Source organism: Bos indicus x Bos taurus, chromosome 4 (genome assembly GCF_003369695.1).
Source record: "Bos indicus x Bos taurus breed Angus x Brahman F1 hybrid chromosome 4, Bos_hybrid_MaternalHap_v2.0, whole genome shotgun sequence".
NCBI classification, from domain to species: Eukaryota; Metazoa; Chordata; class Mammalia; order Artiodactyla; family Bovidae; genus Bos; species Bos indicus x Bos taurus.
In genome coordinates this window covers 38,846,640-38,865,187 of record NC_040079.1, presented here as the reverse complement: position 1 = coordinate 38,865,187, position 18,548 = coordinate 38,846,640, and the positions used below count along the sequence as shown (strand labels likewise).

The following is an 18,548-nucleotide window of genomic DNA, read 5'->3' as shown; positions in this document are numbered from 1 at the left end:
TAACAAACACATGAAAAGATGCACAACATCACTCATTATCAGAGAAATGCAAATCAAAACCACAATGAGGTACCATTTCACGCCAGTCAGAATGGCTGCGATCCAAAAGTCTACAAGCAATAAACAATGGAGAGGGTGTGGAGAAAAGGGAACCCTCTTACACTGTTGGTAAGAATGCAAACTAGTACACCCACTATGGAGAACAGTGTGGAGATTCCTTAAAAAACTGGAAATAGAACTGCCATATGACCCAGCAATCCCACTGCTGGGCATACACACTGAGGAAACCAGAATTGAAAGAGACACGTGTACCCCAATGTTCATCGCAGCACTGTTTATAATAGCCAGGACATGGAAGCAACCTAGATGTCCATCAGCAGATGAATGGATAAGAAAGCTGTGGTACATATACACAATGGAGTATTAGTCAGCCATTAAAAAGAATACATTTGAATCAGTTCTAATGAGGTGGATGAAACTAGAGCCTATTATATAGAGTGATGTAAGCCAGAAAGAAAAACACCAATACAGTATACTATCACATGTATATGGAATTTAGAAAGATGGTAACAATAACCCTGTATGCAAGACAGGAAAAGAGACACAGATGTATAGAACAGTCTTTTGGACTCTGTGGGAGAGGGCGAGGGTGGGATGATTTGGGAGGATGGCATTGAAACATGTATAATATCATATGTGAAACAAATCGCCAGTCCAGGTTCAATGCATGATACAGGATGCTCAGGGCTGGTGCACTGGGATGACCCAGAGGGATGGGAGGGAGGTGGGAGGGGGTTCAGGATGAGGAACACGTGTACACACATGGCGGATTCATGTTGATGTATGGCAAAACCAATACAATATTGTAAAGTAATTAGCCTCCAATTAAAATAAATAAATTTATATTAAAAAAATATACTTCAAAAAAAAAAGACACAGAAAAGTCTCAAGCAATTTAAACTTACACCTAAAAAAATTAGAAAAAGAACAAATGAATCCCAAAGTTCATAGAAGGAAGATCAGAGAGGATAAATGAAATAAAGACCAAAAAGACAATTAAAAAAGATCAGTGAAACTAAAAGCTGGTTCTTTGAAAAGATAAACAAAATTTGCAAACTGTTAGCTGACTCACTAAGAAGAATAGAAGGTTCTATTGAATAAAATCAGAATATTGCAATAATCTTGCAATAACTTTATATGATATCAGATGGTTACTAGACTTATTGTGGTGATCAATTTCATAATGTAAAAATACAAAATCACTATGTTGCACACTTGGAAGTAATATAAACTGTATGTCAGCTACATTTCAATTTAAAAATTAAAAGAAAAAATATATTTTCACAATACTAAAAAAAAATAAATTGCAAAGGAAAATATCATTATACTTATAAACGTATAGAGAAGTGGAGAACGGTCACCTTGGAAAAAAATACTTCTGAAAATATACAGATATGTCCTTTCAGTGATTCTCTACCCAGTTGTACACAGGCAACACTACAGTTTTCTCAAAAAGGGATTTCTGCTGAATTATAGCTTTTTAAACACTGCCCCCTAATGTTCACATGCAGCCTCTTCTGAAATGTTAAGAGGACCATGCTAATAAAAATAATCAGGTCCTTCCTCCCCTGTGATCAGTCCAGCATTTTTGTCCTGCAGACCAGATTTCACAGACTGAGGCAGTCTCAACCACACAACTGTCAGAATGCATTACAGTAAATCTCCCGGCCATTCTAAGATTACTCTCATCAGTAAGAAGGCCAACATGTGAGTGAGAACAGATTATTTGTGCTTGGAAAGCACTGACAAGACATCAATACTGCTGGGAAACATCAGGCAAGTCCAGGATCCCAATAATAACATGTGCAACTTTAGACTGATCTAATCAGTCTTATTAAAAAATAAAAAACAAACATTTATTACCAAGAATATCAAACTTCTAAAAAAAAGAGAGAGAAATGGCCCTTGCTTTATATACACACAAACTCATGACTCACAAAGGAGGGTTGCTTCCAAAAGAATCTGTTGAAATTTCAACTCCCTGATGAGCAGATTTGTTCATGACTTCCACCAGTGCAAATATGATCAACAACACATGAAAGAGAATAACAAAAATATATAATCTCAAGTAGAGCTGCTCAGTGTCTTGTAGTCACAAAGTCCATGTCATCACTTAACAATGATGTGTGTCTAAACAGAAAAAGCATAGAAGCACTTAACCCTAAGTCAAGGAGCCTGAGTTTTAAACCCATTTTACGTTAAATAGCTGTGTGACCTTAGGTCCCTTAGGTGTTCTGGATCTGTTTCCTTATCAGGAAATAAAAGAGAATGAGCTATGTGAATGTTTTTCTACTGACTGTCAGGAGGTGGGGAGAGGATTATAGAATCAGGAGAGCTGCTTTTTCAGACCACACCTGCCTCTCCACACCACCCCTTCACACCCCATCCCTGTTAGCAAAAAGCATGATACTCCCATTCTCCCCTTAGCTGAGAACCACTAGACTGTATCAGGCTTCCCAGTGGCTCAACAATAAAGAACCTGTCTGTAGTGCAGGAGCCACAGGAGACACGGTTCAATCCCTGGGTTGGGAAGACCCCTGAAGGAGGAAATGGCAACCCACTCCAGTATTCTTGCCTGGAAAATCCCATGGACAGAGGAACTTGGTGGGCTATACAGCACATGGGGTCGCAAAGAGTCAGACATGACTGAAGTGACTTAGCATGCACTGGATTATATCATCTATCTCCAAGGCCCTTTACCACACTAAAATGTTAATACAGGATCTGAGAACTGGAAGAAAATCGAGAAATTCCCCAGTCACAAAACCAAGCCCAGAAGAACTTTTGATTCTAACCATAGTTAGATACAGCTGTGAAACTTTGGGGAGGTGTGAGGCTTTCCAAAGGGATTAACATTTTATTTAGCTGGGTGATGTGATGAAATATTTTATTATTCTCAATCTTCACCCTTCCCAGATTCCAGGCCCTTTTCAATGTGACTTTGTAGTTCCTGTCACTGGAATAGTACACTGAACCACCTGTTGGTGTTAGGTTTGGCCAGATGACTTGCCTTGATCAAAGGAATATTAGCAGGAGTGACATGAGCAGAGAGAGGCCTTAAATGTGCTTGTGAGATTTTGTTCTCTTGTGCTCTTTCCCCATGAGGAGAACTTGCACTTGGTAGCCACTCGTGTAAGGAGTCTAAGACATGTGCGGAGCAGACCTGCAACTTGGAACCCAACCTAACAAGTCTAGATGAACTGAATTCCAGCCAACCCACATTCACAAGAAGGAGAAATAAACACTTACTGTCATGTGAGATTTTGCATTTGGTAGTTATGCAGAATTTTTACAGCAGTAGGGTAATTCGGATAATAGTTCACCTATTTAATATTTTAGACCTCAACCTGTCCATTGTATTGTGAGAGTCTAAGGAAAAATCTCACCCTGTCACTCATATAAGTATTGATATACAAAAAACAAAAGTGTGATTACACGTCTATATAATAGTACATCTATATAATAGTACATCTGAAAAAGAGTCAGATGTAGTGGCAAAGATCTGCTATGAACAGAACCTATCCCTAGTGCTGAGTCAGAAGAGAAGTTAATGGCACCGGGCTGTTCATCCTATCTAAAATAACAATCAGCCAAATGTTGCAATTATGTTTATTTTATATAAAAATACCACCACATAAGATAATTTACCATGAAAAGCACACTTCATACTGAAGTAATATGTCCTAGTCAAAGTATTATATCAATTAACCGAATGAAGAGAAATAGGGGTATTTCGGTTATTATAATTTTACAAGTAATAAATATTTTTAAAATAACATTTTTGCAGCTTTTACAGTGAAACAAGATTTTCAGATAGGTATTAATTTTAAGATAAATTTACTGAAATATAAGAAGTAAAGTTTGCTTGGTTCTTTTTTTAAATATGTTTTTAATATACTAGTTTCCTTTGATAGCTCAGTTGGTAAAAAATCTGCCTGCAATGCAGAAGACCCCAGTTCGATTCCTGGGTTGGGAAGATCCTCTGGAGAAGGGATAGGCTAGCCATTTCAGTATTTTGGGGTTTCTCTTGTGGCTCAGCTGGTAAAGCATCTGCCTGCAATGCAGGAGACCTGGGTTCAATCCCTGGGTTGGGAAGATCCCCTGGAGAAAGGAAAGGCTACCCATTCCAGTATTCTGGCCTGGAAAATTCCACGGACTGTATAGTCTCCAGTGTCACAAAGAGTCGGCCACAACTGAGAGACTTTCACTTTCACTTTTCTGTCTTAGGAAATAATCTAAGGCATAGTGACCTAACAGCAACTGAATATTTACTTCATGATGTAGACCCTGTATGTGTGTGCTCAGTCACTCAGTCTTGTCTGACTCTTTGCAACACTACAGTCTGTAGCCCACCAGGCTCCTCTGTCCATGGGATTTTCCAGGCAAGAATACTGGAGTGGGTTGCCATTTCCTCCTCCGGGGTTAGACTCTTTAGGTACTTTAAATTAATGATCATTATATAGTGCTATGGACAAATTATATAAGAAATAACAGACTAGGCCAACAATGCCCTAAGCCCAGGCTATCCTCTGAAAGCGTCCTTGGAAAATGTAAACATAACTTTTACCACTTACCCTGAAAAGTGGTACTCTAAAAAAATTGCAACTATTAAAAACTCTTCAGTCAAGTTACGATTATTCATTCATTGATTTAAGAAACTCCCCACCATGTGCTCTGCACTGTGGGTGGAACTGAGAATAGAACAAGAGCCGACAGGGACTTCCCTGATGGTCCAATGGCTAAGACTCTGCGCTCCCAGTGTAGGGGGCCCAGGCTGGATCTCTGGTCATGGAACTAGATCCCACATATCTCAGCTATGATCCTGCATGCCACAACAGAGATCGAAGACCCTGCAAGCCACAAGTAAGACCTGGTGTAGTCAAATAAATAAATTTTTTTTTTAATAAAAGAAAAGAACAAAAGCCTGCAAGATAGTGGATGAGACAGACAAGAAAAGTGGCAAATACAAAATATGATCGACAACAGTCAACCCAACCTTCAGGGATCAAGAAAAAATGTCTGCACAGAAGCAATGACAACCAAGGTAAGATCTAAAGGGCAAAGAGAGAGTCACTGGGTGTGGCAGAGGATCAGGGTTTCAAGCAATGGGAACATCGTGTGTAAATGTTTTGCCGTGAGGGCGAGCATGGTGAATCTAGAAGATGCAAGTAATTCAGGTTCATATATTCTTTATGCTTTATGTTTTATGTTTTTCTGCCTAAACCATCTATGAAAATAAATGCTTGCCTCCCTTTACCTCTGGAGGTTCTCCTCCTACCTCATTGAAAATTCCTTCACAACCTCCTTCACTGTTTCATCATTATCTCCTAAACATCTACTACTTGGAATGCATCAGGCTCACACACTCACACTCTCCTTTTTCTGTCTACACTCACTCTATAAATGATCAAACACAGGTTTCAAATACGATGTATTTGTTCATAACTATAAAATTTTACATCTCCTGACAATTCGATCCAAGCAATTACCCTACATCTCCTCTTAGATACCTATAGCGATCTCAAGCTAGACTCTTGACATTCCAAATCCAAACTCTTGACATTCTCCCCACCAAAACATCTTTCCGCAGTCTCACTCAACTCTGTAAACAGCAATTTTTCTGATTGCTCAGGCCAAAACCTTAGAGTCATCTTTAACTCCAGTCTTTCTCTGATACATCCCATCCATCTGAGAACCTCATCTACTTTTCTCAAAAACCTTCAGAATTCTATCACTTTTCAACTAGCTTGCTATCACCCTAATTCCTAATTCAAGTCCCCATCATCTTTAGTCTGGACTATTTCAATAGTTTCATAACTATTCTTCCACTTCTACCCTGCACTCAACAATCTATTCTCAACATAGTAGCTAGAGTGATCCTTTTAAAAATACATCAGATTGTACCATTCCTCTGCTTAAAACTCTCTATTATCTTACAAACTCACTCAAAGTAAAAGCCTAATTCTTTAAGAGCAGTCCACAAGTCTTTACTAGCCACCGTGCCTCTTATTTTCTTTCTGTTACATTTTCCTTCATTTACTGTTTCGGCCCTCCTTGCAGGCCCTCAAATATGCCCAATGCAGTCTCAGCTCAGGTCCTTTGCACTTGCTGGTCCCTTTGCCTGAAACCCTCACTGCCAACATCTATATGATTCACTCCTTTATTTCATTCAAGTCTCTGCTTAAATGTTCCCATTATCAATGAAGCCTTGTCTCACCTCCCAGTATAAAACAGACTATCCTTCCCTCATCTCCCTTGTCCTATTTGTCTCTAGACTCAACTACAAAAAAAACAAAACACAAAAGAGAATCTGTTTACTTATTTAATATCTCCCTAACCTAGAATGTAAATCTGCCGTAGAGCATGAATATGTGTTACTCACTGCTGTATCTCGGAACCTTAGAATACTGCCTGGGGGATCACAGACTTGCAGTAAATATATTTGGTGGATGAATTAATAAAAGCTGAAAATATTATCAATTATTCTCATAAATGCTATCACTATAACTTTATATTTTAAGAATAATTTTTAATACTATATCCCTAATTAATAGTTAAGTGCTTATAAACTATGTAAAGATAACTAATTCAATATTTTTCCCTTTAGCCTAAAGACATAAACACACACACACAGTTCACCACCAAGAGCTGAACAATGTAGAATACTTTATAGCACTCTTTTCCTTTACTTGGCTTAGTACCTTTGAATATATTGAAATGATATGTTGAGTTCCTATGCTATCTTAGAGCCAATGAATATTTCACCTGTAATTCTACATATGAGTTAATAATAGTACTCTGTTGGTAATTGCCAAATTTCTATAGAAAAATTTCCTGTAAAGAATCTGCCTGCAATGCAGGAGACCAGGGTTCGATCCCTGGGTCTAGAAGATTCCCTGGAGAAGGGAATGGCAACCCACTCCAGTATTCTTGCTTAGAAAACCCCATGGACAGAGGGGCCTGGTGGGTTGTCCATGGGGTTGCAAAGAGTCGGACACAACTGAGCAACTAACACTTTCACAGGCAGACAAATTCACAGAAGAAATACAAACAGCCAGTAAATATATGAAAATTGTTCATTTGCATTAATGTTCTTTAATGATTAATTTTCAACAACCTAAAATGCCTTGGCAGGGAAGGAGAGCAGAACCACTTTGAGAAAACCAGTGCTAGTGAGAGGTTTCTTATGTACAGAAAGACACAGAACCTGGAAAAGCTCCTCACTGACAAGGGTGTGGGGTGGAAATACCTGTGATGGAACAGTAGACAATGTGAGGTGCAATCTCGTCTATATCTTCATAGCCCAGCCCCATCGCAGACAGTTTGCCAGGGACATAGTTCTCTACAAATACATCACAAACAGCCGCAAGCTGAAGGAAGAAATGAAGACAAGTCAGACTTAAGGGACTCCCTAACTTTCAACAAATCCCCACATGAATTCTGATTTCAGTAAACACAATTATCCTCACTTTCTAAAAGCTCAGAAAAATCACAGGAAAAGTAGAATTACAAGGTGTAATTAGATAGACGTGAAGGCTCTAATCAACTACTTGAGGTATGACTGTCAATTAAACAATGGCTATTAAAATGTTCAGTTAATACCATAGTGTTAAGTGGATTCTGCTTACATTAAATGTAAGAAATATCTAGGCTGTGTGGTCTGTCCAAGTATATTCTCAGAAATTTTAAAAATTAGACTATAAGGACATAAAATACATGAAAAATATCTTTTAACTCCTTTAAAACTAAACACGTCTTTACAACCCTATCCTTATTCTTATCCTTACTTATCCTTATATTACATGATACATTACATCATTACAACATGTACATATTGGCACCTAACACTTGTAAACTCTTGTCAATTGCTTTCACACTTTCCAGATGCTTCCTTCCCAAAGAGTTTTAAATGTATTTAATGAATGACTAAAAAAAAAATGCTAAACTATAATTCAGTAAATCAATAACTGTCAGAAACAAGACCCCAATTTTGATTCCCAGATTACTAATATATGAAATAGAGGAAAACAAACCACTGAAACCTTAAACTTCTTTTCAAAATCTCAATTGTGACTACGTATCTTCTGAAAATATCACAAAAATTGTACGAGGTCATATAGAAAAATTCATGACATAATTCTTAACCATATCCAAGTGCCTAATAACTATTCAACAATTTTTTAATTGCCATGTAACATAGATACATTCTCACACACACAAACTAATGAAATAGAATAAGTCTGGGCCAGGGTAGACAAACTTTTTTCCATAAAATATCAAACAACAAATACTTTAGCCTTTCCAGGCCACATACATTCCCTGTCACATATTTATTTTTCTTTAATGATCTTTAACAATGTAAAATTCGTGCTTAGTCCATGGGCTATGCAAAACAAGTCGGACTTGGTCCACAGTCTGCCAACCTCTGCTCTAGATGGAAAATAACTGAATTTACATAAACTTTAGATGGAAATGTAAATAAATGGACTGCCTATTTGTTATGTTGTCAACAAATTTGGAGTAGATACATGGAACTATTTGACTTAACAAAACTTAGGGAGAGGGGATCTTAGGAGGCATCTCAGGGAAATAAGCTGTCATCCTCCAGATCTCCTGAAACAGAGGTACTGGAGATCCAAGTGACCACCTGTCAGAAAAGGAATGATAAATACATTAAGATACAGGACAGAGAAGAACAGATTCCAGGTATGCACTCCAAATCTCAAGCCATACAGACATCCTTTCCAAATTTCAGGTGCCAATTAACTTTTGAGATGCTTCTCACATGGGCAGTATGCTCCAGGGACAGCCCAAGTTGAGATGTGTTTATTTACTGTTAATGATTCTAACAATTCTACCAAGTATTGCTTGGGAAATGTGGGGGGAGAGTGGGTGTTAGTGTAAATAAAACACAAGGCTACAGTTACACTTCAATTTGTTCCACATACTGTTCTGAGTTTCTGTCTACTACTTACAAAGCTCTCCTGTGGGCGCTAAAGAAAACAAATGACATCAAATACACCTAGGCTTCTATACCAGTCATCTCCTGGCTGCAGAACTTGAATGGCACATATTAACAGTATAGTAGGCGATGGCACCCCACTCCAGTACTCTTGCCTGGAAAATCCCATGGATGGAGGAGCCTGGTAGGTTGCAGTCCATGGGGTCACTAAGAGTCGGACACGACTGAGCGACTTCACTTTGACTTTTCACTTTCATGCATTGGAGAAGGAAATGGCAACCCACTCCATGTTCTTGCCTGGAGAATCCCAGGGATGGGGGAGCCTGGTGGGCTGCTGTCTATGGGGTCACACAAAGTCAGACACAACTGAAGTGACTTAGCCTTAGCCGTACAGTACCTTATGCAAATGACATTTGATAAATTATTTTTAATTTTAAAAACTCTGTGTGTTCCTCAAAAAGTTAAACACTGAATTACCATATGACCCAAAGATGCCATTCCTAGGTAAATACCACAAATATTTGAAAGCAGGGACTTGAACAGGTACTTATATCCAAATGTCCATTGCAGCATTATTCACAATAGCCAAAAGGTGGAAACAACCTAAGTAGTTATCAATAGACAAATGTTCCCATCCATAAAGTCAAATATTTTTCAGTCATACAGAGGAACAAAGTTCTAATACATGTTACAACATGGATGAAACTTGAAAACATTATGCTAAGTAAAATTAACCAGACACAAAAGTACACATATTGTATGATTTCACTTACATGAAATATCTAAAATAGGCAAGTTCATAAAGACAGAAAGTAAATTAGAGGTTATCAGAAGCTGAGGGAGACGGGAGTGAAAAATTATTGTTTAATGGATACAGAGTTTGTTTGGGGTAATGAAACATATGGGAAATACATAACAGTGACGGTTATACTACATTATGAATGTAATCAGTGCTACTGAATTGTGTGGTACAAATGGTTAAACCACATTTTTATGTTATATATGTTATACCACAATAAAAATTATTTTTGTAGGGCATTTGTATTTTTAGATTTAAAGTTTTGTAAGGTATTTGTATTTTTAGATTTCTATAGGATCATAAGTTATATTTCAAATCACATAAAATAGTCAGATGAATCACAAATTCATCTGAATTTGGTGAATTCAGATGATTCATCAACTTTCAACTTGATTTGATCAATTTTCAATAAGACAAGAAAATAAATGTAATGAATAAGCTATGCTAATAGAAAAGTATTCAGAATGGATAAAGTAAACAAAAAAATTTTAAAAACCAATATACATAATATTATGTTTATCGGAAGAAATGAGCATACAAGGACATAAAGAGATTTTATATTATATGCTAAAATAGTGATCTTTTGCCCATGAACAGACATTACTTGTGTAACAATAGAAAAAAAAATTAAGCTAAAAAGAGCTGTGCTCTAAAAAGAGTCAGTAGTCTGACTCTATAAAGTTATAAGAAAAATACAGAAAAGTTGAGTTTAGGAGCTAAAGAGTTCTACTGATAAAGATGCCCAGTAACTTTTTAAAAAATGTTTATTTATTTATTTGGTTGTGCCAGATCTTAGTTACAGCACATGGGAACTTCTGTCTGCAACCTGTGGGCTTTTTTAGTTGTGGCATCCAAACTCTTAGTTGTGGCATGTGCGATCTCGTTCCCTAAGTAGGCCTCCCTGCACTGAGAGTGCAGAATCTTAGCCACTGGGCCACCAGGGGAGTCCCCCAGTAGCTTTTATTATTACGCAAGATTTCAATACGTATGCATTTGATATTTAATGGTAAAATATCCCTGGAAAAGTACATAGCACATAAGTTATTCTTTTCTCCATTTTATAAACATTTCTTTTAAATAAATGTATACTAGCTATTCGGAGAAGGCAATGGCACCCCAATCCAGTACTCTTGCCTGGAAAATCCCATGGATGGAGGAGCCTGGTGGGCTGCAGCCCATGGGGTCGCTAGGAGTCGGACACAACTGAGCGACTTCACTTTCACTTTTCACTTTCATGCATTGGAGAAGGAAATGGCAACCCACTCCAGTGTTCTTGCCTGGAGAATCCCAGGGATGGGGGAGCCTGCTGGGCTGCCGTCTATGGGGTCGCACAGAGTCGGTCACAACTGAAGCGACTTAGCAGCAGCAGCAGCATACTAGCTATTTTCTAGATACTGATTCTTGGTGAGTCTGCCATATGACATATTCTCCTTCTCTCTCTGTTTTGAGAGAACTCATTTCAAGAACAGGTATGTTCCCTAAAGTATTAGCTAAGGCATTTGTTAAAATTCTAAACAGTGCAGTGCTGAAATCAGACACATCAGAAATCACCCTGAGTTTTATGGATCTCCACACTGTCTACAAGGTTTATACAAGTCAACTGCTTCAGTGGAGACCAAACATTTATCACATTTCCCTGATGTAAGAATTTACTACAAAATAAAGTGAGAGGGAAAAACAACTTAGTCCTAGTTTTACTGGTGATCACCTCTTCCTCACTGAGGTGTTCACAAATCAACTAATAATCTATTCTAGATTTTGCCCACAATAAAAAAAAAAAAAGCACAATTTTGCATGTTGGAGAAGCCATCATCCTTTTCATTTCTTCTGGGAAAAAAAAATCTTCTTTCCACTCACATTAAAAAAAATTAAAATCAATTGAAATACCAGATACTTAATTCTGAGTTGTTTTCATTAGATATAATTTAGGAACACATTGGAGGAACAAGACAAGGAATAAAGGGGAATAATGATAATAATTTAACTACATTTATCTGTTTAAAAAAACCATAAATTTTAAATGTACCTCCAAGGATGTTATTACTCATACGAGATGTATTCTACAAACACACACTCTATCCCTGAGCTCTACCCCCAGGAGATATCTTCTGAAGGATTTAAAGGCAAAGTTTCATGATGTCTTCTACTTACTTTGAAATGTAAATCAAAACTACAGTGAGGTATCACCTCACACCAGTCAGAATGGCCATCACCAAAAAAAGCTACAAACAATAAATGCTGGAAAGGATGTGGAGAAAAGAGAACCCTCTCACACTGTTGGTGAAAATGTAACCTGATATAGTATGGAGATTCCTTTAAAAAACTAAGAATAAAACTACCATATGACCCAGCAATCCCACTACTGGGCATATACCCTGAGAAAATCATAATTGAGAAAGACACATGTACCCCAATGTTCACTGCAGCATTATTTACATAGACAAGACTTGGGAGCAACCTAGATGTCCATCAACAGATGAATGAAAAAATAAGTTTGGTACATATAAACAATGGTATATTACTCAGCCATAAAAAGGAATGAATTGAGTCAGTTCTAGTGAGGTGGATGAACCTAAAGCCTGTTATGCAGAGTGAAATAAGTCAGAAAGAGAAAAACAAATACTGAAAAAAATTCCATAATGAATATATATGGAATCTAGAAAAATGGTACTGATGAACCTGTTTGCAGGGCAGGAATAGAGACAGAGATGGAGAGTAGACTTGTGGACAGAGTCCACAAGGAGAAGGAGAGGATAGGATGACTTGAAAGAGTAGTGCTGAAACATATACATTACCATATGTAAAACATATACATTACCATATGTAAAACATATGGTAATGTTTTACATATGAGAGCTAGTGGGAAGTTGCTGTATAACACAGGGAACTCAACTCGGTGCTCTATGACAACTTAGAGAGGTGGGATGGAGGTGGGAGGGAGGTTCGAGAGGGAGGAGACATATGTATACTCACAGCTGATTCATGTTGCTGCATGGCAGAAACCAACACAACATTATAAAGCAATTGCTTGTGGTGTTTGTTCACTCCATAAGACATATCTGACCCTTTGCAACCCCATGGACTAGACCACACCAGGCTTCCCTGTCCCTCACTATCCCCCAGAGTTTGCACAAGTTCATGTCCATTGAGCTGGTGATGCTATCCAACCATCTCTTCCTCAATTATCCTCCAATTAAAAATAAATAATTTTAAAAGGAATTTGGATTAAAGAGGAGAGAAAAATAATAAAAGCTGTCATTCACCGATGGAAAACAAATTTTAAGAATTCATTGTACTATTCCTGCAACTTTTCTGTATGTTTGAATTTTTCCTGATAAGATTTTAGGGGAAAATAAGACCCATGACACTGCTCTACTGGCCATGATTCATACTCACAACACGGATATAAAACTTATGAATGGTATAACTAGCTGAAAGCAATAGATTTAAGACCCAAGAAAATCTATTTAAGTTTAATTACTTGAAATGTACTTCATTGTTATCAATCAGATCTGAAGAGAAACCCTGCCCATAAAGTTACAATTTAAACCTATCACAGTATGCTGGAAGACATAGGCAGTATCCAAAGAGAGTAAGAAAGACACCTCAGCAAATTCTTTTCTTTTGGTTAGAAGCATACATGCAGGCCTAAAATACTCTAATGTACACTGATGTCTTGAGAGCAAGAGCTATGAATTCCATCTAACACTTTAGATGGAAAAAGCACATCTAACACTTTAGATGAATAACTTTAATGAACTTGTAAAGTATTTTTTAAATCAAGTCTGAAATATTCACAATTCAGGATAAAATATCAGAATATTCTCTCAGTAAGTCACTTCAGTCACTCAGTCGTGTCCAACTCTTTGCAACCTGATGGACTGCAGCACACCAGGCTTCCATGTCCATTAGAATCTCCTGGAGTTTGCTCAAACTCATGCCCATTGAGACAGTGATGCCATCCAACCATCTCATCCTCTGTCGTCCACTTCCCCTCCTGCCTTCGATCTTTCTCAGCATCAGGATCTTTCCCAATGAGTCTGCTCTTTGCATCAGATGCCCAAAGTTTTGGAGTTTCAGCTTCAGCATCAGTCCTTCCAATGAATATTCAGGACTGATCTCCTTTAGGATTGACAGGTTTGATCTCCCTGCAGTCTAAGGGACTCTCAAGAGACTTCTCCAACACCTCAGTTCAAAACCATCAATTCTTCCATGCTTTCTTCATAGTCCAACTCTCACATCCATACATGACTACTGAAAACACCATAGCTTTGACTAGACGGACCTTTGTTGGCAAAGTAATGTCTCTGCTTTTTAATATGCTGTCTAGGTTGGTCGTAGCTTTTCTTCCAAAGAGCATCTTTTAATTTCATGGCTACAGTCACCATCTGCAGTGATTTTGGAGCCCCCAAAATAAAGTCTTTCACTGTTTCCATTGTTTCCCCATCTATTTGCCAAGATGTGATGGGACCAGATGCCATGATCTTAGTTTTCTGAATGTTGAGTTTTAACCCAATATTTTCACTCTCCTCTTTCACTTTCATCAAGAGGCTCTTTAGTTCTTCTTCACTCTCTGCCATAGGGTGGTGTCATCTGTGTATCTGAGGTTATTGATATTTCTCCCGGCAATCTTGATTCCAGCTTGTGCATCATCCAGCCCGCAATTTCACAGGATGCACTCAGAATATAAGTTAAGTAAGCAGGGTGACGATATACAGCCTTAACAGACTCCTTTCCCAGTTTGTAACCAGTCTGTTGTTCTATGTCCAGTTCTAACTGTTGCTTATTGACCTGCATACAGATCTCAGGAGGCAGGTAGGGTGAGCTGATATTTCCATATCTTTAAGAATTTTCCACAGTTTATTGGAATCCACACAGTCAAAGGCTTTGGCATAGTCAATAAAACAGAAGTAGATGTTTTTCTGGAACTCTCTTGCTTTTTTGATGATCCAATGGATGTTGGCAATTTGATCTCTGGTTCCTCTGCCTTTTCTAAATCCAGCTTGAACACCCGGAAGTTCACAATTCAAGTACTGTTAAAGCCTGACTTGGAGAATTTTGAGCATTACTTTACTAGCATGTGAGATGAGTGCAATTGTGAGATAGTTTGAGCATTCTTTGGCATTGCCTTTTTTTGTGATCGCAATGAAAAGTTAATGCTTAATGAGAGCTAACTATGCAGGCACCCTTCTATACATTTTATACATATTCATTCAATCCTAACAACCCTAAGAAGTGGGTTGGAGAAGGCAATGGCACCCCACTCCAGTACTCTTGCCTGGAAAATCCCATGGACGGAGGAGCCTGGTAGGCTGCAGACCATGGGGTCTCGAAGAGTCGGACACGACTGAGAGACTTCACTTTCACTTTTTCCTTTCATGCATTGGAGAAGGAAATGGCAACCCACTCCAGTGTTCTTGCCTGGAGAATCCCAGGGACAGGGGAGCCTGGTGGGCCACCGTCTATGGGGTTGCACAGAGTCGGACACTACTGAAGCGACTTAGCAGCAAGAAGTGGGTATTATTGGACTTCTCTGGCAGACCAGTGATTAAGACTCTGCGCTTCCACTGCATGGGTCACAGGTTTGATCCGTGGTCAGGGAACTAAGACCCCACATGCCACTCATCCCTATATATATAAAATAAAAACCTTTTAAAAAGTAGTTATTATTATTGCCCTCATTTTACAAATAAGGCAACTGATACATAAAGAAGTAACCTGTTGAAGTCACATGGCTAGAAATTAAAGAAGGCAGGATTTAAATTCTAGAAGAGAACACTAAAATATGCCCCTAACCACTGTGCTTCCCTGTCCCCTCAAGGAAAGATGCCAAGATCAGGTCTGGACACATTAACCATCTGAATAAATGTTAGAAAAAGACTGGGCTCTACAGTGATGTAGACCCAGGGTTCAAATTTCAGCTCTTCCCTTTATCAGTTCTGTGATCTTTAGACAATCATTCAAGCCCCTTGAGACCCATTTTGCCTCTTGTGAAAATGAGGCTATAATATGTCATTTTCAAAGCAAATTATGAAGATTTAAGAAAATAATATTAGCAAAGTGCCCAGGCCTAAAATCTGATGCAAAGGAGGCACTCAGTCAATAGACAACAGCACCATAACTAAACACTCTGACACCATGGAGATGTCATACACAATATACCAGAAAGTATAAAGCAAGTCATACTTACTGTAAAAGCAGTTAAACTGTTGAACTGCAAGGAGATCAAACCAATCAATCCTAAAGGAAATCAGTCCTGAATATTCATTGGAAGAACTGAGGCTGAAGCTGAAACTTCAATACTTTAGCTACCTGATGGGAAAAGCCAACTAGTTAGAAAGTTGGCTAAGAAGGCAGGAGGAGAAGGGGACGACAGAGGATGAGATGGTTGGATGGCATCACCGACTCAAGGTATATGAGTTTGAGCAAGCTCCGGGAGATGAAGGACAGGGAAGCCTGGCATGCTGCTGTCCATGGGTTTGCAAAGAGTCCAACACAACTGAGTGACTGAACAGCAACAAACTCTTCAAAGACATCTAGAGCAAAATTTCAGACTGCCAACAAAATCATGTTTTAAACACTTTAACTCTGATATTCAAATCCCTAATTACAACCCAGGGCGTAAGATGCCTTCTACAGAGCATACTGTACCTCTTTGACGATTTTCACCCCTTTTGGATCCTTGATATTAACAGCTATACTCTAAAAATTAAAAATAAGCATATTAAAATAATATCATAAAGATGTTTCTTTATGATAAAGAAAAATTACTGACAGTTCACTAAGAGAGCCATTCATATCATCAATTCTCTTCTTAAAGTAAATGTATTTTCCTCAGAAAGAAACATTTAAATCATTTTTACTGATTTTATTTGCAATTTGGATATGTTAAAATGATAGCAAGGATTACAGTAAAATAATTTCAAATAATGATCCCAAATATAAATAATAAGCAATCTCCAAAAGAATAACAAACATAAAAGAATCAAGTGATTTCTCTCCTTAATAAAATTATTTCCATTCAAAATCATTATAAATTCTCACAATATGTTTTAAGTTAGTAGAAAAGGAAAATAAAGAGGTCTACTGTTTCTATTTGGTAACTGGCAAATGAATAGAATAAAACCTCACTTCTTGAAAATATTACTTATATCCACAAAAAAAAAAGGGTAGAAATAAACGAGCCACAATGCTATCAAAAGTTTTGTTACTACAAGACGATTATAGAAAGAAAGCAAAAAGGGGGTAATATTCTTACTTTTTTATTTCGGTTAACACTGAGAAAATAAGTACTTTCTGTCCCCACAAAAGGTGGACCCCAAGTTCGTGTATCATCACCAGCTCCTGAAAATAACAGCATGAGCTATTTTAACCTTGGAACATCACGAGACATTTCAAACCAACAAATTTACTCATTCACACGTTCACAGATGACTACTAAGATCAGCTTAGTTCAGTGGAATTAGCAACCTAAAGGAGCCATGGGAGCTTGTTAGAACTGCCCAAATTCTTTCCCTGTTCATGTAAATCACTCCCATAATTTCTTTCACTAAAACCCAACCCTGAAAGTAAAAATCCAGAACAGAATATCCAAATGCCTTAAGATATATAAACAGCAAGTTTGAAGGGAAAAAATTACTCTCCTTGTTTGATTCAACAAACAAGTCAGCTCTTTCAGTGTTTTTGGCATTAAATGTGCAAACAAAGTGTTAGGTCTGTAAAGGATTTTTGTTATATATAATTCAAATCAGAAAAATGATAAGTAAGTCTTTATAAAGTGGTATTTGAGGCTAGGTATAAAATAATGATAAATAAATCTATTTTTTAAAATCCTGCAGTAATAAATCAGAAAAAGCAAAATAAGCAATTGAGTAGCAAATGTAAATAATTTAAAATACTAGCTTAGAATAAAATTTCAAGGTCTTGCTTCAAAGTAAAATGTTTAAAACCATCAAAAATAGGGTATTTTCTTTGAGACATCTACGTCAAATGACCTGAAAAGTACTTATGTTTGATTCAAAGACAACACTATAGAGTTACAGAAAAAAGTTTTCTTTGCACAAAAAGCAAACAATGTAGATGGAACAGAGAAGGTGAATTAACAATTAATAGGCACAAATTATATCACTTAAATTTAAAAATGTATAAGTTCAATTAAATATAGATACTAGAAACTAATCACTACCTAAGCATTACTAGCCCGTCCAATAAGAGATAATTTGTGAGTATGGGCTAAAGTTTAAATTCTAATCTCATTTAAATGATATTGTTAATTTATTAGGCCATTAAACTTTACCCACTGAAACTGATAAAGAAAAACAGACACAGCCTTTTAGAAAACAAAACAGATGCTAAACAATAGACTCCTTGATTTAAAAAGAAAAACAAAAAGGGAAAAAACCTCACAAGAGAAGGGGAGAGAACAAGAGGAAATAAGAAGCATTAGTTCTAACGGGGGGATGAACTGGAAACAACACAAAGCAATAAATGCTAAGTATCAAACTGAACACATGTTCAAAACATCAGGGGGAAAAACAAAGTGCAAGAATCCACAAAAACAACCTCCCAGGAATAGACCAGTTAGAGTCTTCATGGAAAATGTATGTGTGAATATGAATCTCCAAGACCAGCCAGGACCTCCCAGAGTCGGGAGACAGTCCAGCCACTTCTATTTTTCTGAAGGTCTCAATACATTAAAAAAAAAAATTTTTAAGGAAGCAACATCAA

The 18,548-nt window shown here is 37.5% G+C and overlaps 1 protein-coding gene across 6 annotated transcripts in view; it reads right to left on the bottom strand.

Moving 5' to 3' along the window:
- Positions 1 to 18,548, bottom strand: part of SUGCT (succinyl-CoA:glutarate-CoA transferase) — an 832,600-nt gene that overhangs the window by 793,886 nt on the left and 20,166 nt on the right. For 5 of the 6 annotated variants that reach the window (XR_003510718.1, XM_027539173.1, XM_027539172.1 and 2 more), the window contains exons 4-6: positions 17,080 to 17,165; positions 16,473 to 16,523; positions 7,310 to 7,430 (exon numbers count right to left, since the gene is read on the bottom strand). The exons of the other annotated variant lie outside the window; for it this stretch is intronic. Coding sequence is in view for 4 of the 5 variants with exons in the window: in XM_027539173.1 (XP_027394974.1) it covers positions 7,310 to 7,430; positions 16,473 to 16,523; positions 17,080 to 17,165 (258 nt within the window). In the remaining variant the exon portion in view is untranslated. The remainder of the gene's footprint in view (positions 1 to 7,309; positions 7,431 to 16,472; positions 16,524 to 17,079; positions 17,166 to 18,548) is intronic. 6 annotated transcript variants of the gene reach the window in all.